At 37.8% G+C, this 27,707-nt stretch overlaps 2 protein-coding genes and 2 long non-coding RNA genes across 4 annotated transcripts; 2 read left to right on the top strand and 2 right to left on the bottom strand.

Moving 5' to 3' along the window:
- Window positions 1–3,233: 3,233 nt before the first annotated feature.
- Window positions 3,234–4,730, top strand: LOC130078788 (uncharacterized). Its single transcript, XR_008805971.1, has 3 exons — window positions 3,234–3,433; window positions 4,221–4,324; window positions 4,661–4,730. It is a non-coding gene; the product is annotated as an uncharacterized LOC130078788 (long non-coding RNA).
- Window positions 4,731–6,840: 2,110 nt separating this feature from the next.
- gxylt1b (glucoside xylosyltransferase 1b) lies at window positions 6,841–13,308 on the bottom strand. The gene is made up of 7 exons (XM_056244445.1): window positions 13,099–13,308; window positions 11,313–11,499; window positions 10,957–11,088; window positions 9,460–9,711; window positions 7,465–7,588; window positions 7,213–7,385; window positions 6,841–7,082 (listed from the first exon to the last, which is right to left on the bottom strand). The coding sequence occupies exons 1-7, from the start codon at window positions 13,290–13,292 to the stop codon at window positions 6,921–6,923; spliced, it is 1,224 nt and encodes a 407-aa protein (XP_056100420.1). The 5' UTR covers window positions 13,293–13,308; the 3' UTR covers window positions 6,841–6,920.
- Window positions 13,309–14,631: 1,323 nt separating this feature from the next.
- yaf2 (YY1 associated factor 2) lies at window positions 14,632–26,932 on the bottom strand. The gene is made up of 4 exons (XM_056244425.1): window positions 26,785–26,932; window positions 26,366–26,491; window positions 17,663–17,815; window positions 14,632–15,829 (listed from the first exon to the last, which is right to left on the bottom strand). Exons 1-4 carry the CDS (start codon window positions 26,808–26,810, stop codon window positions 15,586–15,588), a joined length of 549 nt encoding a protein of 182 aa, XP_056100400.1. The 5' UTR covers window positions 26,811–26,932; the 3' UTR covers window positions 14,632–15,585.
- On the top strand, window positions 16,459–17,811 carry LOC130078766 (uncharacterized). Its single transcript, XR_008805963.1, has 2 exons — window positions 16,459–16,581; window positions 17,613–17,811. It is a non-coding gene; the product is annotated as an uncharacterized LOC130078766 (long non-coding RNA).
- Window positions 26,933–27,707: the final 775 nt, after the last annotated feature.

Here is a 27,707-nt window from a genome sequence, read left to right on the forward strand (position 1 = left end):
CCAGTGAGCTTGCTGAGAGTATTGCTCATGACTCGAAAGGGAGTAATTATTCAGAAAAAGTGCTGTGGAAAGCAAAACTGGGCAAATATAGCAAGACCTAGATACAGAGATTGAGAACTAGCGTATGTTTGAGCGTTTGCATAAATATTGGGAAGCGACTTGTAGGGGTCTTGTGAACCATATGTTTCTTATTCTGAATGTGATGATATTCCACCAAAACAGAATTATGCTTTGACTCCAGTGAGCTAGACCTGAGTGTTCTTTTTACTCTTCCAACTCTTCCGACAACTTGCAGTGTTGAACAGCAGACATTATTTTTCCTCTTTCCATTGTCTCTAGTATATCTGCCGTGGTCTTTTTGAAGAACTGGAGATGGAAGGGTCTATAAATGGGTTCTGGGAAGCAATCTACACTGGTTTGTACTGCAGGCAGAGTTTGTTTACAGAAAGTAATATATGATAATGTTCTTGGCCAGATTCTCTAGTGGTATCTGAGATGATGGGGGCATCAATACCAAACATCAATCATCTTGAACTTACAAAGAAATGATTGCTGCGTAAGAAATGTAATATTATGCAAATGTACCCAATGCTGAAGGCCCAGCTTTACCTCAGCCTGAGTGTCTCTTTCGTCAAAACAACTTCATGCACTATCATGATTGATTAATCTTGCTCTGTGTCTCGATATCCTCTAGACGGTGCATAGAATCTCCCGAGCGTCAGGACTGTCTAGTGTTCAGCATCTGTCTGGATCTGTATTCTCCTGGCTGTACTGACACATCCGGTGAAGGACAAATTAATTAGCTGCTGCAAATGCTAACAGATGGCTTTGAAGGGCACTTGCTCTACCTCAGGTGAAAGCACTTGCACAAAGTCATGTAGATTTCCCCTATCGTGCATCTCGTCCGCCCCTTAAGACTCTGCCATGTGTCCACCTCGCAAAAGCCTGTGAAGTGTGTAGCCTACTCAAAAAAAAAAAGTCTGTTGCCGTTTCACAATTCAATTTTTCAAACAAAACCCTGGTTTGCAATAATATGAACCCGGCATGGAGGATAAGAAAGATTAATTCAACATCATTACAAAGCCCGTGATTTCAGCTGGTTGGAACAGAAACCAGCACGATCCGGAGCGGCCCGCTTTCACTTCCAACCGCAATTACAAATAATCAGTCCAATCAGTATGCTAATCTCTCGTGTTCAAACCGACGATTCATCAAAGTCGCTAATTCGCCGGCTGTCTTGGGTCTTTTATTTTGCCCTCTTTTCTGCAAATGTGATAACCGGTTAACATTATCAGTGCCTTATCAGGCCCAGGCCAGAACAATGGTACCAGTCCAAGTCTGGATGAACTGAAAAGGTGACGGAGAAGACAGCCTTTGTGATTTTTGTCACTACGTGGCTGATAAAGAGTGTCTGTGAGGAGAATGAACGGAGAGGCCTATCAATTATGGCTCAATTGTTTCCTATTCATGTATAATTTAATGAGAGAGGAGACGGCATAGTAGCGCGTAGTACGGAAACAAAGGCCTACACAGGCCTTTCAGAATTCGTATCCCGGCACAAACGAACACAGAAAGCCCCTCAAAGTCTCATGTTATTGTTTGTGTGCTTGAGTCAATCGCATTGAGGAAAAAAAGATCTAAATACAAAGCTAAGCTAGCGCTAACTGCTAACTCAAGCGTTTTGAATGACAATTCATCATTCTTTGTGCGTACCTTCTTTTTTTTTATGATTCAGGTTGTGGTTTTATCTATTTTTAATCTGTCTTGTCTAAAATTTGATGAAGCTGTAGTTGCCAGTGCCAAATTATGATGAGTTTATCAGCATAAACACAAAGGAGGCGTAATTATTCTCATGCAGTGATCAAGAGTTAGATTTCCCTCAAGGTACAATGAATTATCTCACACACGTTCACACATATTGCGACAATGAACGTAAACGGTAAGCCATCAAATGAATGATTGCTCGTGTCTAATTGGAGATGTTCATTTTGAGACAACATCAGAGGCGATGTGGAGGAGGGCTTTATTGACACGGGTGTTCGCACAAATCAAAGGTTCAGATAAGGAAATGGACCATTTAGAAGTCATCCACAAGTGACAGATATTCCTCGACGTTAGGGGAATGTGGTGACTCCTGCATTTTTTGCAATGCAAACGTGACAGTTTAATTACCTTTGCCTAACGTGAAGATGGAAAGGGTCCGAGTCTCTGAGAGCATGTGTACATTTTGCAGTGTTATTTCTTTTTTTCTTTTTTTTAAATGATCCTATGAATCACACAAATGCTCACCGTTTTGGCAAGCACAGCACTTTCGTAACCTCCCCATCGCTCACATGGATCCACAGCTGAAATCAGACATGATTAGACTTTGTGTTCATAACACCATTCGCTTTACCAAGTTTAAATGATGTTGCTTTTACCAAAGTGCATTCAAGGTTTAATGGTTTGAAAACCATTTGGTAGTTTAATGTTTGGGAAAGTGAAAGCAGGGACCTGCGGTGTGATATTCCCTCTCAGAAAAATGATACAACAGCTGTCACTTTGGCAACACACAACAATAAGGTACTAATTTGCACCATTTAGGTACTGCATTTCAGGTAATTATACATATCGGTACTAATATGCATCCTTTAGGGGTAAATAAGGTACAAAAATGTACTTCTGAAAGGGTACTGCCCCAGGGACAGCTTGGGTACCATTTTTCTGAGAGTATTATACTCAATGTAAATCAAAAATACCAAAAAAATATCCTTTTTGATTTACTTTAACTTAACAAGGACATAAACATCAAATTTGTATCCGTTCATTACCCATTTACATGTTTATTTTGAATTAAATATTTGACTTCTAATCTTGAATAGGATTTTCCTCCCTTTTCTTCTTCCATTCTCCCAGCCCCAACATGCAGTCAGTCACGAACTAAGCCACAAAAGCGAAAGTTATATAACCTGTCAGACCCAGTGTCTCTCAGCTCTAACTCGGATCAAAGTGAATCTGTCTCCCTGAAGATGTCCTTGTTATTTTCCTCTGCTCATGTACCAGCCACAGCACCCATGACTATAGTATCCTAAAGGAATGGTCCTCCTTTTTTTTTTCAACAAAAAATAATTCCCATTAGTGTAACATATACATGATGGTGGGTTTGTTGCAGACTGTAATCACACACATGCTTCTCTTCATTGACATCCACCTAAAAAATGCTTTGAACTGACTGACATGTTTTGCCACTTTGAAGCCCACAGGTTGAGTTTCGCTTTCATTTCCTGAATGAGATTTCCTTGCCATCTCACCCCGCAGACATCTGCATCCAGCTCATTGGCTTTCTTTATCAGGAAAAAGAGTTCAGACTGAATCGATACGGCACACAATGAAGTGGACTCCAGCGTAAATTGGCTCACTTGGGAGACAGAAGGCGTCTCTTGCTCCAGATACAGTAAGAGAGAAGATCTTTATTCAGGTCACTATAATCACATACATTAATTCAGTAGCAGGGTGATGAATACTGACATTTTTTGAGAGGAAACCGCTTAATCGTATTTCTTGTATTTTTCGGTTTGTTTAAGGTTGTTTTCCACTGTAAGAGATGCAGATTTATTGGTCTTGTCTTTTATTTGATCTTGTTTCCATTTACATTAACACTTTGGCACATCAGAAATTTGATATTTTAGTTCTCAACCAAGGGGCCACAGCAAACTTTCAAAAAGGCTTCACACCTCAAGATGACCTAGAATGATTTAAAATAAGACGAAACAATCATTTAAAAAAAACAACAACAACAACTGATCACCCCTTCAACAACGGATGTAGCCTAACTTTAAAAGTGTGATTTATTTAGAAATATAGAAATTAATAAATATATGAACATAGACTTGTTAAAGTCATGTTAATTAATAAAAACTCCATGGACATTTTTACAAAGAATATATATATTTTACAAGATAAGCTCTAAAATTTTTCAGGAAGAAGGATTCATACAGGTTTGGAATGACTTTAGGGTGAGTAAATGTTTTAATTTCATTAAGCTATTTATTTAACACCAACAAAATGTTTAGCCCATAGCAAAAAAAATTGATAAATTCATAGCATAATGTTGATATCAGTCATGAAATGTGTTTCCAAGCTTCACTGTGACTCTGCCTTCCAATATAAATACAAATGCATAAGCAAGTGAGAAAAGCAACCTGCTCATTCATTTCTCTTTCTCTGTACCTGTTTCCCAGACACCGCTTGCCCATTGATTAGATGCCGAATTGGCTGGGTTTGCACTTCCTGCAGACTTGGACCCCTCTGAGCGGCCACACAATGGAGATGGTTCGCGTGCCAGGTAATTGGCGTCTGGGACAGGCGCTCCCACAAAGCAGCGGGGCTCTCTGCAGAGTCTCCTTTCACATGGCTGTAATTACCTAAATGAAAAACTCACTGGGGGGAAATAGGAGCGAGAGATAAGGTCTCTTTCACCAAACCACAGGCTGCTTTTCTGTTGAGCAGAAAAAAAACATATATTTGTTGCCTCTTGAGGTAAATATTGTCCAAGGGAGAAACGATGGAAAGAAAAGATCGAGGATCCATTGTAAACGAGGGGCTGGTTCAGACAGGCAGTGTTTGATGGAGGACACACAGATGAGGCAATAGACAATAGACCAACAGATTTTTTTTTTAGCCTCTACGCCTCTCCTGTCCCTGAACTGAAGCGATTAAGAGTGAACATGAAAATGGTATAATGCCACACTGATAGGAGACACCAATAAATGGAGTTTTATAAATAAAATAAAAGGACGTTTAGACTTAATAAATGAACTGGGTTGCATCATTTGTAATAACTCAATATATTAACATAATTTTTAAACATGGAAATCATGTTCATTTCACTATCACAATTAAACTAAACTTTAAAATGTTGTAAATTATTTCACTCATTGTTTTGAGTGTTTTAATGCCTTTTTTTTACATTATATATGTATATGTATGTATATGTGATAACACTTTACAATAAGGTCCTATTAGTTAAAGTTGGTTAGTGCATTAACTAACATTAACTATCAATGGGCAACACAAGTATTACAATATTTTTTATCTTTGTTAACGTTAGTTGATATATACAGCAGTTCATTGTTAGTTCAAGTTAGCTCAGGTCCATTAAACAATATTAAAACATACAACTTAAAAATATTTATTAGTAAATGTTGAAATTAACATCAAGATAAATCAATTTTTATATATATAAAAAAAAGGTTAAGTATAAAAATTAATAAATGAAGAAGTAAAAATCTAAATGAATGAATACTGGTATTTAAGGCAAATGTTTTCCTTTTAAAAATCTCCAAACTTTATTTCCCAGCGAGGCCTGTAAATATTGTTTATTTTCATGCAAGAGGTGAATTGATGAAACTTGATGCAGATTAATCCTCACTATTTTTCTCCTTTAAATATTGGAAAATAGACTCATAGTATACCATCTTCCAGGTTGTCATATACTGTACAAGAGGAAGACCACCGACATACCCTCATTATTGCTGTATCAAGTCTAGCCTTTGACCTGAACATCCTTGTAAATCAGCTCTTGTGCCTCAGGTGGTCCAGACATGGTTTATTTGCTGCTACATTGATCCATGAGATGTAACTATGTCTCATTGTGTCCTGTTAGGCTGTGAAGTCACCTCGACCTTCAAGCACAGGTTGCTGATACTTCAAATGGTCTTTATGCGGGACTACTTCTGGATTAGAAATGAATCAGGTCTTCCTGTCTCATTAACATCTACTGCTTTAAGGTTTGCCAAGTAATGATATTTTAATCCATGATCCCATTATAGATTTTCCCGGGGTTATTTCCTCCTTTCTTATACTCCAAGAATTTATCTTGAGGTGTGTTTTTAAATTCCCTCAAATGTTCACTTGAAAAAGTCTGTATCAAGCTGTTACAAGGTTATTGTTAGGAAGTTGTTCAGTATTTACTGCTGTGTGATCTTATCACAGAACAAAGCCACTGTCTGTAATCATTCCAAGACACTATCTGCGTTTGTAAAAACCTGAATCAATGCTGCACCCTGGTGGAGGAAAGTTGTATTTAAAGAAAAAATTCAAAACAATTACAATTTTGATAGTATATTATATTTAGTCTCCATATGAAATAAGTGGATAATTAACTGGCAAATGTATTTATTTTTCATCACTGAAAGTTTAGAAAGCAGGTGCCCTTCATTAACCCAGTCGATTTTTTCCCCCTAAACTTTTAATTTTCATGAATATGCTTTCCCTCAGAAATACATCACGTTTTAAATGCAAAATCTTATGAACTGTCCACTTCAGCATATATTTAAAAATATATATCCTTACTGATGTAATTATTCAGTGGAGAATGATATTGATAGTCAAAAAGTCTAAATCTGATTAATGACATATATAGTTTTATTTCATATGAACATTATGTAAAATGAATATTTACATTTTCAAGTATTTTCCAATTAATGCTATTACATCTTTTATTACATTCAATAACACTCTTAAAGGAACAGTACATCCAAAAGTACTAAAAAGCAACCATAAAAGTAATGAGTTTTTGTCTGTAAAGTCTTCAGAAGTCATGGAGTGTGAGGAACATCAACTCGCCTTATTTGTTCCTGGAAAGGAAGTTTGGAAGGACATTTAGGTCAATAAATGATGTCAATCTCCCTTTTTTGTTGACTGTCCCTTTAACCAGGATACAAAAGTGAAATGATAATGGCAATTTGAAAGGTATAGGTTTAAATGCGCATTTCATCATTTAGCACGTCCTACATCAGCTCCAAGGTTTCGACCTGAACGTTCACCACTAACATTGCACAGAATGTTAAGGCAATACGACTGGAAAGGCAATGACGTTCTTATCCAGTCTCCCAGAATACATTTCTGTCGTTATTCAGCAACAGTGACAGTAACACATCTCAGCCACCAGGTAGAGTCCTTCTCTGGATCCTCTTTACAGACTTTCCAAGTCCTCTGGTAAAGCAATGACTAACTTTCCCACAGTATGTGTGTGTGGTTCCATTCAGCGCCACTTCCAGCGGCAACAAGAAGGATTTTACGAGATCCTCTCCAAATGTGTACTGCCAGAAAAAGTAAAGAGTGATTCATTAGCTTTGGAAAGACACATTGGTTGGAACTCAACAAAAGGTCTAGAAACTTCCATTCTTCCGTTAGTGTTAAACTCCTCTAAAATAATGCAGAGTAACTCACATGTTTGAAAGCATCATACACAGCCTTGAAGGCAGGCTGTTTGTCGCTGTGAAACACTCCTCTGTTGCCGTGCAAAATGACAACACCTTCTTCTTCAGCCGGGATGCAGTTGCTGCCGTAGATACAATGGTCAGGACGATAGTTCCAGTGGCAGGGGAAGGTAAATACCATCTCTGGGTGAACACACATCTGTTACAGAGACTTGAAAGGTAATAAAGAGACAAGAAATAGAGGAAATCCAGATAGGCTTACCTGGATTGTAATGGAAGATGATATTAATCAGGTCTTGATCACCCCAGGTAATGTTAAGCTTGTATTTCTGCAATAAAGGCATGAGAAGCTCGTCCCAGTGCAGACCAACAGAGGTCATGTCATTCTGTCCATAAAGAGTAAAAAAAAAAAAAAGAGTTAAGTATCTCCATCTAAAAGCCAAGGTAAAAAATAGACATTTGGCGTCCTCTTCTGGACTAAAATGGAATTACAACATTATATATATATATATATATACAGTGTATATATATATATATATATATATACATGTGTATATATAAAAACTAAAAGGGATAGTTTACCCAAAACTGAATATTCTATCACCATTTACTCACCCTCATGTATGAATTTCTTCTGCTGAGCACAAAAGATATTTTAAAGAAGGTTGGTAACCAAAGAGTTGACGGTAGCCATGACTTCCATAGTATTTTTTTTTTTCCTACTATGGAAGTCTTGATAAGAAATGATTAGAACGTGGACTGTTTTGATTACCAGCATTCTTTAAAATATCTTATTTTGTGTTCAACAAAAGAAAGACCCTCAACTTGTTCCAAACCTGTATGAGTTTAAGTAATGACAAAATTTTCATTTTTGGGTGAACTATTAGCCTGGTTAAAACCAGACCATTCTCAGTTGTAACTGAGTTATGGTCTGGCAAAGCGTCATAGACGAATCATTTCCAGAGGGGCGTCACCAACGGATGTCGCGGATAGACTAAAACCAATCAGAGCGATGAAGGAGATGACGTATGCAGAGCGGCGGTGAAACATCTCCGAGTGTTGTTCTTTTGCTCGGTTTTTAACAAAAAGGAAACGTTCAAATCGCTTAAAACAGACGCGATAGCTGATTCGAACGAGTGATGTTCGACGGCGGCATCCATCTTTGTAATGTAGGCTACAAAATCTGCTTCAAAATCCCAGCACTGTCGTCATCGTGTAAAGCCCGCCCCAACGTTTCTGATTGGTGCCTCGATTTCGACGGATTGGAAATGGGCTTGAATGAGCTCTTTGCCAGACTAACTTTCAGAGCAAATCTAAATTTGCCGGAAGTTGTCTGGGTTTTCCCAGGCTAGTGAACTATCCCTTTAAGGCCCGGTTTCATAGACAGGGCTTAGATTAAGCCAGGATTAGACCTTAGTTTATTTAGGACATTTAAGTAGCTTTAATAAACATGCCTTAGAAGAAATCATTACTGGTGTGCATCTTGAGACAAAACAATGGCACTGACATATTTTAAGAGATGTCAGTGCAAGTTACAAAAAAACGTAAAAAAAAAAAAAAAAAAAAAAAACTGTTCTTTTGATGAACTTTCTATTCATTGTCCTGAAAAGAATGTATCATGGTTTTCACTAAAATATTAAGCAGTACAAATGTTTTCAACACTGATAATAAAATGAAATGTTTCTTGAGCACCAAAACATCATATTAGAATGATTTCTGATTTCTGAATGATCATGTGACACTGAAGACGGGAGTAGTGATGCTAAAAATTCAGCTTTGCCATCACATGAATAAATTATATTTTAAAATATATTAAAAAAGAAACTGTTACTAAATTGCGAAAAAATTTCACAATATTCCTGTTTTTACAACAAACAAACAAAATTATCAAATAAATGCAGCCTGGGTGAGCACAAGAGAATTCTTTCAAAAATATTTATAAATAGCTTACCGACCCCAAACTTAAAATACATATCTTTATATTGATTTGTATTATTTTATCTGTATTTGTATATTGTTATATTAATTATTATATCATTTTGAATTATATTGTAAATATCCCCCCCCCCCCTGTTTGCTGCCAGGAGTTTTAATATACCGGTAGTAATATAGAATGTCACATGACATTTACAGCTCACATGATTGGTTTGCCTATGAAGCAAAGATGGCGGCATCCAGGTCATGAAGTTCTGCATGTGTTCCTGCTATTGAGATGAATAGGAATAGCTGACTTCAGGATCCGGCCCTCTTATCTCACCTTGAAATGTGTCCTTCGCATCCGGGTCATATTCATCAGCATGACACCAGAGTTGATGCCAGTTCTTCCATAATACGGATGCCGGGAGAAGCGACTGTACCAGGCAATCCGTGGCTCCTCGTGCTCTGGTGCCATAGCTACTAACTGAGTGGAGTTAAAGAGCATCAACATGTCCCAGATCAGCTCTACAGGCTGCAGGAAGAGGACATCGGTGTCCACATAGAGTAAGGAGTCCACCTCCCTCAGAATCATCTGTAGAGAATAGAAAGAAATTGCAAATAGTTTGTCAAACTGCAATGTTTTTGAGTTCAAAAAGAAATTATCTGTTCTCAGAAAGAAAAAAAAAGAGTCCACCACTTTAGAAAAGATGAATGCATATTTTATGATTTTTTTTCTTATAGAAGGAAAGGAGCACAGCATTGTTAGGTGTAGTCACTGTCATTTTAAAGGTACACTATGTAACTTTTTTTGTTCAACATTAACAAAATTTAAATAGTATTTAATAGAATAGAGTCAAAAAATTATCAATCCTTTTTCCAAACTTGTTTTTGTCTTACCCTGATTCACTATGGTAAGCCTATTATAAGTGTTTATAATTTAGACTGTTGGGATGGTTTTCATGGGAAATTGCGTACATGCGTCACTTGCCTGTGTGTCTCGTCTATAAATAGAGAAAATTTGCTCAGGCTACTTTGATGCGAGTGGTGTGGGAGTGATATAGGTTAGTTGTCACAACGAGCGAGACATGGATCAGCTAAATCTCCAGGAATCTAAAAGCTAAATCTCCAGGAATCTAAAAGCTAAATCTCCAGGAATCTAAAAGCTAAATCTCCAGGAATCTAAAAGCTAAATCTCCAGGAATCACCCGTTTTAAAAAAAACGCAGAACAGTGGAGAGCCTGCTGGAAAAAAAGATAATGTGACAGTGCTCGTAATGAAACAAGAATCAAAATCGGCCTAGCTTTTCGGAGATGGCGAGAACTGAGGGATTGGAAATGTTGTAAAAGTGACGCGGAGATGTCATTTTTATTACTCAACAGGTGAGTAATGTATTTTATCGAACAGATAAATTGCCATATAGCTCTGTAACAGTTCATTGTAAAGCATTATTATACTGTATTGTGAGGGGTCATTACATTATGGTTGTATCACTGTGCTGAAATGTATTTTCAAGGAAGTACTGCGTCTAATGTCTTCAGCTAGTCAGCTTGAGATCCTTTCCATCTAAACTGGTCTTTTATGCCTGGAAGTGAATGTTTTATGAGAAGTAGGATAACCATATTCATCCGCACAGTCACGCAGATCTAAAGCACAACCAAAACAACGTTCTTATGCAAAATGCATGCAGTTTTATTTTTTAACCGCTAGAGGGTCAAAAGTTACATAGTGTACCTTTAAATTATCATAAATGAAAAAAAAATTGAAAAAATCAGCTTTTGCTTAAAATATTTTAAACTAAACATGCTGTTTCAATAACCAAGACTGCAGTAATTCTCACCGGTAAGAAGAGTCTCTGCGATGCACATGGCTTGAAAAGCTGACTCCACTCTTCATGGTTCTCATGGGGAAATGAAATGGGGTGAATAACATAGCTGAATTTCACTCGGATGAAAGCTGGCCAGGAATCCAGCTGTGCAAGAGGAAGATGGGGTAAATCTTTTATCTCAACAGTTTCTCAATGGTTCTCTAGCAGATTAAAGTGCATAGAGTTTGCACTCTTGGGATATACAGGGGGAAAATGTTCCCTTAAAATGACTCATATCCCCTTTAACACTGATGAGATGTGCCCGTTGTTGTGCAACAATATAGATGTGCATGCATATATGTCAGAAATGATTATTGGCTCATACTAACCGCTGCTTTTATGTTGGTGTGTAACTGCTCTTCTGCAAAGATGTGAAATCTCAAGTCTCGACTGCTGAGCATGGCTGTGGACTTCAGCATGTTGACAGCTTCCCCGTGTCTCTCTCCACAAGCCACCACAGCCAGCTGCATCAACGTCTCTCGCTGTCCAGGTGAAGTCACCTTGTGTGCAACATCTCTAAAGAAAGGACAGTCAGTGAGCTTTATACTCAACCCTATAGATGGGCTGATAGAAGTATGGATGAATAAATAAACAAGATCGCAACTTCTTTTCTAACTAAAGGTCTGTGAAAAGAGGTTCTTGTCATTTAGAAATGGTTGGAAACAAAATTTTAAACAGTTGCTTGTATTTTCTAATAACATGCAATCATTTTCTAATTTCTTTTTTTGTCGTTGCAATAAACATTCAATTAAATAGACATGAAAAAAATGATAATGTGATATTTTATGTTTAAAAATAACTATAATAGTTTATTAAATGTTTTTAATAGGTCTCACGACAAAGATTAAAACCATAGATAGGCTGATTAAAGGATGGATGAGTGAATAAACAAGAACATAACTTATTTTCCAACAAATGGTCAGAGAACAGAGATGCTCAATGTTCAGAAAATTACAGAAATTAAATTTTAAATGAGCTTTTTTTATTTCCTAACAATTTACAATAAATTTCTAATTCAGCTTTTTTTTGCAACAAACATTAAATAAATCAAATGGACAAAATGTTTTCAAAAATGAAAAAATATACTTGATGTTTAAAACTAACTTTGTTATAATAGTTAATTAAACGTATTCAATTGGTCTCACAACAAAGGAAAATAAACAGATGGTCTGATAAAGGGATGGATGAGTAAACAAGACCACAAACGGTCAGAGAAAGGAGCTGCTTAATGGTGCTTAACTAAATTTTAAATGAGCTGTTTTTATTTCCTAATAATTTGCAATCATTTTCTAATTAAACATTTTTGGCAACTAACATTGTTTAATTTAGATGTTTATTTAGACACATTATTTTAAAAATTAAAATATAATATGATAAATATATATTTCGTATTTAAAACTATTTGTTGTTATAATAGTTTATTAAACACATCTAATAGGTCTTACAACAAAAAAGAAAACATGGGATTTCTAGTATTTTTTACAAGTACAATAATGTCCTATAGGCTATTCGTGGAATACCAATAATGCAACTGTATGTTACATAGCATTGATTCATTCTTTATTTATTAGTTAAATGGAGGGTACAGTATTGTTCAGAATTAGGTGAAATTAATTACACAAATTCATGACCCATTTGCCTGTAAGCTCAGTCTATCACCTGAAAAACAGGTGTGCGTGAGAGGGGCGTGATTTGGCTGTTCGTTATCTGTTGCATCAATGCCCATCAACATCTCGATGCTCTCGACATGTCAGCACTCTCTCTTGACAATGAACCAGTACAGGTAACGTTAGGTGTCAACAGCTTGTCTCAAGTCAGTGTGGAATTACACGGGCTGTTGTCATGTCATGTGTGGGGTACTACTGGATTTCAGTAGTGGACGTTTCCTGTATTTCTGGCCTCGTATGTAAGAAAAGAATCCAGATGAAACGGCATAAACGCAAACTGAATGTCACATTTTGATTTTTGGGATAGTATGTTCAGTGTAACTTTCCAAAATTGAGTTCAAACATTATTTTGAAAAAAGACAAACACACATTTGAATTGTTATTTACGCGAATTCCGCCGGTTAAACATACATTATCTAAATAAAATGAACGAAACCAATCTGATTACCCGAGTCTGTGTGATCTGGTCGCAATGGGTCCTTGTTTTGATTTTACTCCATTTAAGTTCTTTGCGACAGACGGTTCCAGCGGCGCCCTAACTTGCTTTAAAAAACTCTCTGCATCATGTTTACTGAACAAAAATAGTAACGATAGAAGAGCGATAACTATGCACAGACTAAATGTACGAATATATCCACGCATTCTACAGGGCACGGGCAGTTTTTTTTTTACTTGAAAAGAGTGTACTCGCCCCACTATGACCACTAGCGATTCGTTCGAGTCGGATCTTTTCACTGAATCGGATTCACTGCTTCATAGAACAAAATATTTAGGAGTAGCCAAATATCAGAAATGTTACGAATAAATCGTTCTAGAAAAATGTGTAAAAAATTCGTTATGACAGTTTTAACAAAAATTACTTTTTTATAAATAGCAATTTCTAAATGAATAGTTATGAGCTAAATCATGGCTGCAACAAACTGAACTTGGATACATCAAATTATAATTAAACTTATTAAAAAAACTTTAACAAAAAACTAATACAGAAACATGTGCCTACATAATTTTGACTTTACTAGAACGTTTTAGAGCAAATGTTTGCCAGGGTGTCAGAGACCACGCAATGACGTCATTTCCTAAAGAACAACTGTATCGGTTCTTTAAAACGAACTTCGAGAGAACCGATTCGCACAAATGAGTCATGCTTCCTATCATTAACGACCACCACCATCCCCCACATACCAGTGGCGTGATAAAGACCCCTACTACAACAAACCCTTTAAGACTGATTCCTCAATTTACTAGCAAAGTTAATTTTATAAGTATTTTAATTACTAACTTCTATTTTTATTTCAACTGTATTTGTTCCATTATTATTGCTATTTTCTGTAGTTGAATTTTACAGAATTGTGACACTGATTTTAAATGATTATTAATAGCAGCAATTGTTACAACATGCATTTTAATCTTACAAGTAGGATTTTTTTAAATTGAATTTAATAGCCAATAACCATTAATATTTAATAACCAATATGACTAGTCATTCAAATTATTATTTTTTAATTCTTAGAATGGTACCAACTAGTAAAATTAAAAGCATGACTTGTGTAATAATGGCTAGCAACTAAATTTGTAGTAGTACATTTTAAATATTTACTATTATGTATAGAGGAATAAATGTAAAATGTAACAATAGTACATGTAGACTAAAATGTCACGCATCATGAATATTCAATATTCCCTAAGGGGAGCACAGAGGAACTGGATTTGTCTACCAGCAAAACAGGCTTTCTGCTCTGTATTTCAGTCAGATAAAAAAAATTAAATGTTTCCTGCTGTACAAGGCAGTCTATTGAGAAATATTGCATCACTCATCATGGTGAGGTAAAAAACACAACACTTTGAATATCACCCTCATGCATGTCATGTGCATTTCACAAAGAACTGAAAAGACATTTCACCACACAAACAACCCAAATTTGATAATCACTCCCTTAAGGTCTTTGTTTGCCCTAGAAATAAATCTGTTTGTTGACGACAGGAGTCTAAATCTTAAATTTTATTAAGAGATATTTCCTATACTGCAATATATTTATATACCACCATTCATCATAAAGTAGGGATGAATTTAACATCTTACAAATTCATTTGTCTTTTTTGTTGTCAAAAAATGCTGTTTCTCGTGGAATTAACAGAATTATATAAAGACAATCTAACACAAAACAGCGCTGGTAGAACAACTAAAAATGTGATGCAATCTACCATGACAAGTGTCAAATAAAACGGCATGAACAAGAACAAATAAACAATGAATTTCTGCGTTTGATGGGTTTTTCATAAAACTGTACAAAAGTACCAGCAGGTGCAACAAACAATTGAAAAAGGAAGTACTGTTTCGATCACAGTTATTCATAGAGGGCTTAACACCCACCCCGTAATGCATTGAAAGTATATTAAAGTTTCAATACGCAACTGCTGCAACTGTCATTAAATGTAAAAGCAAGTATGTTCACTACAACGTTCTAGTTGAATCAACATGTTTTTAAGCCCCAGGGTCAATTCCCAGGACGTAATGGGTGCTGTTGCAACAATTACAGACTGGTTTTAAAAAATGGTTTACGAAACTATAGTGAAGAGAACATGAACGGGTGTCAATGTCCACATCCAAACAGACAACACCACTTATCTAAATTAATAATACCACCATGTTAATTAAACTGTCTAAATGTCATCAAATTCAAATTTGCTTACAAACTCTACAGTTTATCTCGAGCTGACTTACTAGGCATTGTAACAAATCAGCACAAGAATATCATGGTGAAATCCTATGTTCCAGATCCTATAACTGTGGTAGTAGTGAGAGATGGCTTATATTGCTGGGTTAAGTCTGTCTCATTAAGTCTTGACATACGCAAGCGCGCTCCTGTGTCTGTTTGTTTAAAATGGATATATTAGATGCAGGAGACTGGAAGTAATGTTCACACTCCACGGGTTCCTAGTGAGACTCTCCGTTGAGTGAGGAAATCTCCCCTCGCGGGGACGAGGATCTGGAGATCCCCTTCTCTGTGTTGTCTGAGTTGGATCCGCTCTGGCTGTGGTGGTCTCCAGATGTCGCGCTGGAGGACGAGCTGGAGGAGGGCTTAGTTTTCTCCTTAAAGTCTGTTATGATAACCGTCAGATCTCCCACTGTCACTTCCAGATGCTGTGCGCTGCTCCGGTCCACATTTTTTAACCTGGGCCTGCAGGATAGAGAGCAATAAAGAAATCAGATTTGCTAGTGTTGCCTTCACTTGAGCTGAATAATGACATTGCCTTCTGTAGAGCTGCTTTATTAGATGAATTGAACGTTTACAATTGATGAACTTTGCAACATTGACACCGTTATTGAACTGAACTGAATCAACATTAAACATTCTGACACTACTGTCTTCTGTAGAGGATATGAATTTCGCTAAATTAATTATTTACCCGTGTATTACCATGAAGCTGCTTTAAAACAATCTGTATTGAATAAAGCACTATGTAAAGCACAACGGCCTTTGTTTTGCAAGCATTTTCTCATCCATAGGCAATTAAAAAAGACTTAGGAGGCAATGAGCTGAGCTAAGAGATTAATCATGACATCAGAAGCATTGATTTGAAGACTTGCTTGGCATACTAACATTAAGTAAAAACAGTACTTTTTTAAAATGGAGTAAAAACAGCGATATGGTTAAATATTACAAGCTGATTTTCACCATCATTACTTCGGTCTCACATAATCCATCAGAAATCATTCTAATATGCTGATCTGGTGCTCAAGAAACATTTCATTTGATTTGAAAAAATATATTTGTAAAAAAGTGTTCTATAATTCTCAGTACATTTTGGCAAGTAAAATATTTTATATTGAAATAGTTTCCAGAAAGAGAATAACCATATACATTTTCCACAGTGTGAGGTACTTGCTACGTAAAATGCTAAATAAACAACTAGTTAATTTGTTTGGGGGGTAGGTAGACTTGTAGTCGAGACCGCCTAAACCGAGACCAAGACACTACCAAGACCAGATGGTATCGAGACCAAGACAAGACCAAGACCAAGACCAAGACAGACCAAGTCGAGACCAAGACCAAGTCGAGACTAAGACCGAGACCAAGTCGAGACCGGAGGGGAAAAAAAACATTAGTGTTGAAGCTAAGCAATAACTTGTCAAATGTTGTTTTGCATTTGCCTGCCTATCTCTGCTGATTTCGACGTCTCCAAATGAATCCATTCTGCAACTTTTAAATACATAATTATATTTTTAAAAACGAAATTATAGGCTTAAGTGCAGGATCCGAAAGTTGGTCGTTTTTGTCGCTATGGTTACACACACACACACACACCGTTGGCGGTGCGCTCAAAGTCATCTGTCAGTTGTGCAGTTACCCAAAATCTCCTGAATGAAGGTAAAACCCATCATGTCACTGATATGTCTTTTACTAAATATTAATATATCAAAAACTGTACATGATAAGCTATTAGAGTAAAACATATTGCGTTAGGCTACTTCATGAGTTAATAAGAAAAAAGATTTTACAATTCCTGCAAATGCAGTGATGAAGTTCATGTTCTCATGATTTATTTTTATGAATAAAACTTTTTCAAAACATCCCCCCCTCTGTTTTTTTCACAAATCGCACCCTGATGATATGTGTTTTTTAAATCAAGTGATCAAAGTGCTCGTTGCCGCTGCGATCAGTGGCGCGGATACAGTGTTTTCTCGCGTGGCTCGCGCGCACCGCACTGTCTTCACTCGGACGCGCGCTTCAATCCGTTGTGGATATCGTCGTGGATATTGTAGTATTGTATTGCTCAATCCCCTGACCACTATGTCAGTCTGAGACAGCGAGACCTAGACAAGACCGAGAGGTCCGAGACCAAGACAAGACCGAGACCAAATACCGTCAAGGCCGTGACAAGACCGAGACCACGTAAAAGTGGTCTCGAGACCGGTCTCGAGACCAAGACCGGTCTCGAGACATACATCACTAGGGGTAGGTACTACTTAGTAAATTCATAAATACAGGGACCGTATTGCAATGTTTCACCTCATTTTCTTGTGGCTGTTCTTTTTCAGTGTCGGTGCTCTCTCATTCTTGTCCTTCTCAGTCTTTTCCTTTTTCTCTTTCTTAGGCTGTGTGGGTGAAGCAAACTGCTGTGTGACTTGCTGGGCTACCAGTTGGGGAACAGGACGAGGTTTCCTGTGAGGGGAAAAAATAGAAAAGTGTGAGAGGCGAGAAAGTGAGATTTCTCAAATCGGGATGACAAGCTCACTAGGGCCAAATGAGAAGGACTATGTGGGGGAAAAACAAGTTAAAACAAGCAAGTGTTGTAGCCAGTTGAGAAATCTTGCCTACACAGAGAAATCGGAGAAGAATGTGTTCTCAACAGTTGAGAAACAGACACAATTTCACTCATCGGTTTTCCTTTATACAGCAGGGAGACAAAAACCCTGGTAATTTAACTTCCTAATACAAGCTAATATATCCCTAATATACTAGCTTTCCATGCCTAAACATTAACCTTAAATAAAAAAAGAAGTTCTGTAACATTTTAAACATTTTATAGATCCAGAAAATGAAATGGAACTAGATTGCAATAACACTAGATTGTGCTGAGAAAATTACATTTTAAATGATACAAATTAACATCTACTTTGGCATGAATGATAGACTAAGAAAAACTAAACCACACTGAAGAGAGAAAAAAATCTGAACAATTCTATAACAATTCTCATAAAAATCTATTTAAACACCAGCTCTAGATTGAACCAATGGATGTAAATGACCAATTTGGCTAGAACAGCCCTTGTTCTAATGAGGTCTGTTTGTAGGATACTGTCTTGCCCTTTTTTTTAACGCATCAGTTGTTGCACCCCTAATTAACGACCTGACGGCTATGGCAATTACAGATTATATCTGGACCTACGAGCTGAACTACCCATACTGATCTCAGATCAAAGCTCGGGGTTAAGTCCCCTCAGTAGCGTGGTGTTTAGAACGACTGTTGCTCTAATGTCAAGAACAACAGCTGTTACACCAAAAACAGACCACAACAGAGCAGTATGAAGGCCAGCATAGTTGCTGTCTGCTTTGCCAGCACACACACAGTGATTTTAAAAACAGCTTCTCAGTATCTGTGCACTGGTGCAATGTTTACGCTTTCATCCATAACCCCAGAGTGCTTTGGGAATAGCTAATTAAGTCACACATTGTGAAATTAGGACATCTAGAGCTTTACAGCGGAGCAGCCAAGAACTGGTCATTAGCATTGATCCTGAGCCCAAGGCAAGTGAAAACGGCCATTATTAGTTGTTACCTCGCTGCATGTCAAGACCTGGCTGCTTGCTGTGGACTCGTAATTCCCGTCACACTCAGCACTGTTAGACGTGCCATTCAGATTAAATCAATCGATCACTTTGTGATGCATTTCCTCCGTGCCAGACAAGAGTAAATCGGCTGATCCTGCTTATCTCTTAATGTTTGTTATGAGCGAGTGAGAGATTTTGTAAATTTCTCAAGTCATTAGTCACTCTTCGTCTCACGCATACATGTTGCAACTACGCTTTTATATAATCCAAGCTATTTGGTCAATGCTGGGTTTATTTTTGCAATACTGACTTTATATTATCCTGCTTATTACATGGCTACTTTTTAAATAAATAAAATGGACATAATAAAATAACTTAGTCAAAGTACCTTAGATTTTAAAGCCCCAAAAAGTGCCTCCATCCATGATAAAAGTAATCCATATGGCTCCAAGGGTGTTAATAAAGGCCTTCTAAAGCAAAGTGATGCGTTTTTTAAAGAAAAATATCCATATTCATAACTTTATAAACTCATTTTACAACTCCCCCAGAGTTAAACTGTTGAGTTTTACCGTTTTTGAATCCATTCAGCCGATCTCCGGTTCTGGCGGTACCACTTTTAGCATAGCTTAGCATACATCATTGAAGTGGACAAGACCATTAGCATTTCAAAAAAAAAAAAATGACCAAAGATTTTCGATTTTTCCTATTTAAAACTTGACTCTTCTGTAGTTACATCGTGCACTAAGACCGACAGAAAATGTAAAGTTGCGATTTTCTAGGCTGATATGGCTAGGAACTATACTCTCATTCCTGCGTAATAATCAAGAAACTTTACTGCCATACCATGAGTGCAGCAGGCGTAATGATATGACGCAGCGCCTGAAAATAGTTCAGTTGTGTTGACGGAAGGTAGCCTATTTTCAGGCGCTGGGTCATATCATTACGCCTGCTGCACTCATGGTACGGCAGTAAAGTTTTAAACTCAACAGTTTAACTCTGGGGGAGTTGTAAAATGAGCCTATTTCCAAAAAAAGTGGAGTATCCCTTTAAGACCGAATGTACGGACCAAACATACTGAGACGCATCCGGTTTCTTTCTCAACTGTTCACTTACGACATAACCGAGAGAAAACTAGCAGAGACGGGTATTTTGACAATCTTGTGTGTATGTGTCCGTTTAAGTGCAATGTGTTAGAGCGCTGTCTGAAACGCGCCTTAAGTGTGACCTAAGACCCGACACATGATGTATTTACGGGCGCGTAAGTGCAGAAGATAGAGCAAAACAAAACACCGGTCATGAATTAGAAGTCTAAAGCAAGAATCTGAAGAGAAATGTCAAAGGATTTCGATATAAGAAAAGATGTGATCGAGTTTGTTGCCCAGCCCTATTAGTTTGAACTGCGAGAGGCGTCGACTCACCTAAGCTTACGCTAGTCCTATGTCGAGTCAGAGGTCACTCTTCCGCCGGAACTCGACTTGCGTACGGCTGTTTCCGGAAGCCAGTGATTATAATTTATACGTTTATAGTTGATTGACATTTCAGAACTTCAGCGCGTACTTGCACGTTCGTGTTAGTTTTTTGTTTTTTTTGAGAAACGCACGTAGAAAAGGAACAAACGTTTGTAACCTCGCACGCAGAAATCCATCTTATAGCTATGAGATCCATCAGGAAAAGCCACTCACGTCATTACGCTGCATGGTCATGCAGGGCTTTTCTTTTTTTGTGTGCAGAGCCCTTCGCCTAACATAAACAGCATTGCAGACACTAGTGAATCCATGATTTATTAGGCTATCGATTTAATTTTCATCGAGCCATCACGTTTATTTTTCCAATCCACTGGTCACAATTGAAAGCTGAACTCAGAAATAATGTGTATCTATCGGGCAGGCAATAATATAAATAAATAATTAAATAAATTAAAGTAATGGAACAGTGGCCAAATCAGTCAGCAGGACACCGGGATTGTTCCTGACTGACCGTAGGGCTGCAGGCTGTGAAATGCAGAGTGCCTTCGGGTCCAGTCGGGTTCGAAAATAGACTCGGGTCTAATTTTATCAAGTATGTCTCGGTTCGGGTTTTTCCTTTGAAAAAATAAATAAAAAATTATGCATGTCGGTTTCGGATAAAAGAAGAGATTCGGGTCAGGTACAGAAATCCAGCACATCCCATAGACTTTCAATGGATTTAAGGTCTGGACTCAGAGGTGCCAATTCATGTGTAAAAATTATTCTTCATGCTCAACCAATCTTTCACAATCTGAGCCTGATGAATCTTGACATTGTCATCCTGGAATATGGACATGATGTGTCTTCCTACGTGGTTGTTTAAGAAATTAAAAGCTACACACTCCAATTGGGGTTAAAAGAACTGTTGCCAAACACATAACATGCTAGAAACATAATCACTGCAATAATCATCCAATCATAGACTCTTAAGCATTTGGCTATTTAAATCCAAACAGCGACTTTTATTTTTGGCCGAGCGTATATCCAATATTTAATAAAAATTAAAATAAAAAAATGCTAACTGATATGGTATTTTTATTGATATTTTATACTGATATTTTTTTTCACATAATCATGTCAATGTCAGCTATTATGTAAGCAAAGTAACCAAATGTGTCTACAAAGATTTCTTTTCTTACAGAAGTGCGCAAACAAAAACATTTTTCCCACATTACTGTGTTAATTCAGAAGGACACAAGGGCTGCGTTCTCTCTTCTGAGCCAAGAGTTTCTCAGATGTGTTCATCATATCTGCATGTTTGTATTATGCTGTAATGACTGTACTGGGGAGGCTTGTGTACTCATGGGCTTGAGCGATGGGAGGGGACACCATGATTAATGCGCTACACTGTGTGAACATGCAGTCTCCATACTGCTCCTTCCTTCGCTCCACTGCCAAGCCACGTTTGACAGATGGCCCTCTGCCTCCCACTGTCCCACCTCTCCACACTCCGTTTTCGGCTGTTCTTTCCAAGCATTTGCGTTTTCTTTTAGCTGCTTTTCAAAATCCCACACTGCTTGCACATCCCTCGCTTTGGTATCCAGCTTTCTCTCCTTTCAAAGGCTCATAACTGTCAGAATCAAAATGAGGTCAACCCGTTTGAGACTGTATGGGCATGTGCTTTCGCAAAACATGCGCAACATTTCTCTAATAAATGATAACAGGCTATTGTAATTACTGAATAATGTGGATGTTTTATGTGGCTTTTGGTTTATTTGGCATTGGCATGCTGGGAACGCTTTCTCAGACTGCATTAGTTTCGCCTTTTTGGGCAAAGAGACGAAAACTCACAGTGCAGCACTCTGGGTTTCTGCACACATGCAATTAGAGAGGATTTCACATGCTGCTCAACTCCTTCAAATGGCACACTGTAGCAACTGACTGATATAATGCCTCCTGTCCTATATACATATTTCAGAAAAGGGCACTTCCCACTTCCTTAAAATTAAAATTACAGCTTAATTATACATAACTTCCTTAAGACCCACTGACTAGTTGATGTTTCACATTTCTACCATAGTGCATTTTTTTTGCATCGATCATTAACAAACATGACTATGACTGCAAAATATGATGGTTAGATTTATGCTTTCCTCAGTAATCATTCGCATTCGAAATCCTGTTTATCATCACCTCACTGACAGTCATGAAGGATTGGTCGGTCCAGTTCTCTAAGCGATACCCCTGTAGAGCACACAGGTTGTGTCAACAAATTATAATCGACTGCCTTAAATTTGTTGTGATAACACAAATGTACATTAATGTCAAGACAAATAGAGCTCCAATGTGAAACACAACATAATAGAGTTATTTTGCTCAATCTGTCATCGCGAGAGGTTGAGTAAAAAGAAAAAAGCGCTTGGTCTAGAGGGGATATTCTCTCTATTTGTGGTAATTGAATGGTATAATACTGCAGAGTGAATACTTTTTCTGGGGGGCAAAGAGTGTCGGTACACTGAAATTAGAGGTTTGCCGGCAGGTTCTGTGGGTCAATGGGGGAATGGCTTGAAATGCTCAACAAGAAGCTCTGCAGCTTCATCAATTAACTGTCAGGCTGTCAGCACAAGTTAACAACTAGGTAAACAAACCACTCTTCGAACAAGAGCAAATATATCCAGTGTCGAAGCAACATTAAAAAAAACATTAACTCAGTGGCTTGCATTGCGTGACTTTAAAGAGATAATTCATCTTAAAATAAAACTTCTGTCATCATTTTTTCACCCTAAGGTTATTCTAAACCTGTATGACTTTTACAATGTGTGGAAAACAAAAGATATTTTGAAGACGGTTCCACCTGTTTTTGTCCTTATAATGAAAGTTAATGGGGTCCAGAACAACACAGAACCCCACTGACTTTCATTGATTTGACGAAAAAAAAAAAAAAGTACGTATACATTTTTCATATCTTGCTGAAAAACTTCTTCTGACCCAAATTAAATATCTGATAAGATGGCCAACAAACATGCTCTAAATTAACCCTTGTATGTATCATTCAGGCTCAGCTAAATCATGGCCTTATAAAACATTCATCTGCTATCCGCTGCACAGAACAGCAATTTATACAAACACCCTGTTGTCATTCACATTTGACGGTTGCTTGGAAAGATAATGAAGCAAAAAGCAGCAATCAGAATCAATGCATGTTCTTTGCGTTTACGTATACATTTGCTTTCCAAATGCAGCATAACAGCAGATTTATTGGAGAAAAGTGAACACACGGTGTGTCAAGAAGCTCTCCATTCTTTATAAATGAATGGCCTGCGAGTATCACACAATCAAGAGGACATCATCATTAAAACCCATCATTTGTGGCCGTCTCCGAGGCATTATAACAGGGCAGATGTGCAATCATGGGTTTATTTATGGGTATGAGTGTCTGTGTGTGCGCATCCTGATGTGATGATGCCTCCTCTGATGACAGCATTCTTGATTAAGCCGTTGAATGCAAATGAGTTCAGGCCGTCTGGACGCCAGCTGCTGCGGTGGCCTGGACGAGTGACAGCACCCCACCCCCACATAAAAATCCTCCGCCCTCCCACACGCACTTTTGCAGTGAAAATGAACATTTGTTGGCTTCAAATAACTGCTGTAATACTTTAATTCAGCAGTGGTAATGGGATCTGAAACTTGAAAGATAATTAAAGCTTTAGAAACAATCTCCCTAAAGAAAGATGATCATTATCTGGTGCTGTTGTTGAGAGCTGAGGTCTGTCATCATCATCATCATCATCATCTGCTTTTAGTGTGCGTTTATGTTCCGAAAAGCAGATGAGGAATGCTTTACTTCCTGACCTGATCTCATCTTAATGACATAAGGGAAATAACTGACTGTCGACTCAGTCGCTGGCTGTTCTAAAACAGGATTTTTATGACGGATGAGATGAAGGTGAGAAAATACGAGCCCATTAAATGTCTTCTTTGATGAGGTCATTAGCGCTCTCTCCTGGATCTCTGCCACAGGATAGATGCTATCTGTGAGGCCGATAAAAGCAGAGCATCGGCTGATACCGACTGTAGATTCTCCGAAAAAAACACGGCCTATTGCGTACGGTTGGACCCCTCATTCTCTGCAACTAATTAAAATCTCTGATTTTATTTGACTTTGTACTCTTGTTTTCCTTCATATAGAGTGACTGTAATATCGTCCTAAGGTGCGATCACATTTAGGGCTGGAACGACACTTCAACGTAATCGCGGCTTACATAAATTAGTTGATATGCGTGGAATGCGTTTATTCCTCGCACTGGTTATGTTCCCCAATGATGGCAGCTCCCGGGCATGCAGAGTCAGCCGTTATTAAAAAAAATAGAGCCCGTTCTAAAAGTGTGGAAATGTTTTAGACATTTCAAACCAAGGAAGCACAACTTGGCAAGAGCATCGAAAAAGAAAAAACCTCCTGGCGCTCTCTTACCTTAAAACGACAAGGCGGCAGCGTGAGTATTTGGACTATTACAGTGAAATTTTTACAAAGCACTAGAATACGGTTGTCAGTTTCATATTTTGTGCTTAATACAGCAGCATTCTACTTTTTACGAGCTGCCGTGGCTGCGACAGGTTACAAAGCATACAACGCTGTTGTTGGTCATTTAAACTCGTGCCTCAATTTGACTCATTTATTTAATTATGCGCTGTCGATCGTGGTAAAACTTCACGGTTTTATGGACGCCGCAATTTTTTACACTGTCGCTTTGGATAGTTAGAATGCGGTTGTGACTTCAGCTGTTTGATCATACAGCTGAATTAACTAATTTAAGCAGCTACTTTAATCATTTTAGAAATCACACTTGAAAGCAGTTGCTGCTGTAAATCCCCCAAAGTAACTGTGAACACACAGTAAACACCCAAGTAATTAAATTAACTAAAGGATTAATCAACTATTCAGAAAAAATAAAAATAAATAATCAATGGAGTAACCAGGAGGGGGAAAAAGAACCGTTAGATTATTCGATTAATCGGTAGATTAATCGATTGAAAAAAAAAAGTTTGTTCCAGCCCTAAACACTTCAGAGAAAATGTCAGAGCTGAAAGCAACAATCAGCAGCACCAATGCATTTTCGGTGACATTTCATGGGCAAAGAAGGTCCATTGTCTATCGGCAATAGTGTAGCAACATATAAAGCATAGGTCACACAGAAGTCACTTTCAAAGCAGGCAGCTTTCTGTTGGTCAACGCAACAAACTCACATTACCAACTTGAACCAGTTGCGAAATCTGCGTTGGGAAACGAATTGACATGCATTGATTTCGACCATGAAAATTCTCTGAACAAAAGTAAATTTTAGGAACAGCATTACCCAAGCATGAATTCTTTGAAAGTTAATTGCTTGTCCTGCTGAATTTGTTCCTCTTCATTAAAAATGCTCTATTACACATATTGCAAGGGGCGATCTCTTTTCATCCTTCCAAATCACTAACATGCTTTCAACTGGTCTTTACAAAACACATCATTACATCAAGATGCTTGGAAACATTGAATGATACAAGTATTTATCTTCCAATTTACGACATGAGTAGATAGTAACTGTAGGATTGGTGCATCCCAAAGTTGTTTGCACTGCCAAAAGAAAAACTTTGCTTATAGGTTGTGTTATGACTTACTAATGTACTTGTCTAAACTTACAAATTAACTGAAATACCCCCCAATTACTTCCGAAATAGCCTAAATTGATAAGGATTTAATTTGTTTTACCAACAGAGTTGTTTAGTAACGTGACACTGATTGCTCACATTTAATCCTGAGGTTATAAACATTGTATTAACTGTAATTATTAACACACACACACACACACACACACAGCTAATGGCTGAGTCTCAAAACATAGTGAGCTGGCTATCAGGACTGCAATTCTAGCTATCGAAAAAAAGTCAAAATATTATGTCCAGTTAGGCAGCTCACTAGATTTGAGAATTGTTAGCAGATATTGAGTGGCACTCACCGCGTTGACGTTCCCTTCCTGACATCGCACATCATGCATTTGAACGCTTCGGCGCTGTTCTTGAATGTACACACGCTGCAGTCCCAGTAGCCGTCGTCAGAGGAGGGCTTCGCTTGCCGTTTCGGCCTTCAAAAAGCAAAACAAACAGAAAGAACATCACATCTCGGACTGTAGAAAGCTCCGTAACACATATGTGATTTTATCCATGCAAAAAGTCAGTCGGAGGCCTGCGCAAGCGACGCGTTCTTTAATGAAATGACACTTTAGGTTGATAAAACAGCCAGTCCGCCATGGTGGCCACTCTGTTGCGTCTTTCTCATTCACGCGCGCTGCCTAATGGTCTGTTTCGAGTCCTGAGTGAGATGGCCTCGAGTGTCTTGAAGCCACGGCTGTGGGAGTTTCTTTCTGTTTGTTTTTACCTCGTCGGACTCCTCTTGTCTCCCATGCTGCAGAAACTTTGTGTGAAGCGTGCAGGCACAGCCGCCTCTCGCGCTCTGTGTCCTCTCTCTCGCGCGGCTCCCAGCTGTCGTAGAAAAACTCCAGCGCAACGGTGGTCACGTGACTGTGCTCGACCAATCCAGCGTCGATTTATTTTCTCAAAATTAGGGTCGTGGGTTTTACTGCACCCCTCTTAAATTAAAGTCATTTGTTCCTGGCACTTCCCACGAAAAGGGTACAAAACAGTGCCTAAACTCGAAAAGTCATTTAAATTAGCCATTTTGTTTTTTCTATTGTTTTCTAATAATGTTACCAAAATATGGGTCTAAATGCAGCTTAAAACCTTGATTTGTGTTTTGCTATTTTCTAACAACAAACATCAAAAGGAAATATACTGTTTATAAAATAAATAAAACCTAAACAAACAAAGAATACAAAAACATGGTTAAGATGGTTGCAATTTCAGCCTAAATTAGGCTATAAGGACTAGCAAGTTTGCAGCCAAATGTTTTCCCATTTTTCCATTCCCAAAAGAATATTAGCATGATTTTTTCCCCCTAACAGTAACTTTGATAACTGGGTTGATTGGTTGAACTTGAGACTGACAATGTCAGGTCAATCGTTCGTTTAAATTATGATTTGTTGTATGATTTTAATCTTTAGACGTATTCAATTCCACTTTTTTTGTATATATATTCATGAAATGTGTGGAAATTTCACAAACTTACATCTGCTAATGATATGAAGTAACATCATGCAATTAATGTAAAGTATACTGCTATTTTTGATGTTTGATGTCTTTCTTACTGAGAATGCAGACACTTATTATTTTAAACCTTGATAATAATATGAAGTGCTACTGTCAAACAACTGGTTATCAAGACCGGTGTGTTTGAATTATATC

This window comes from Rhinichthys klamathensis, unplaced genomic scaffold (assembly GCF_029890125.1).
Source record: "Rhinichthys klamathensis goyatoka isolate OS25496 unplaced genomic scaffold, OSU_Roscu_1.1 h1tg000976l_1, whole genome shotgun sequence".
NCBI classification, from domain to species: domain Eukaryota; kingdom Metazoa; phylum Chordata; class Actinopteri; order Cypriniformes; family Leuciscidae; genus Rhinichthys; species Rhinichthys klamathensis.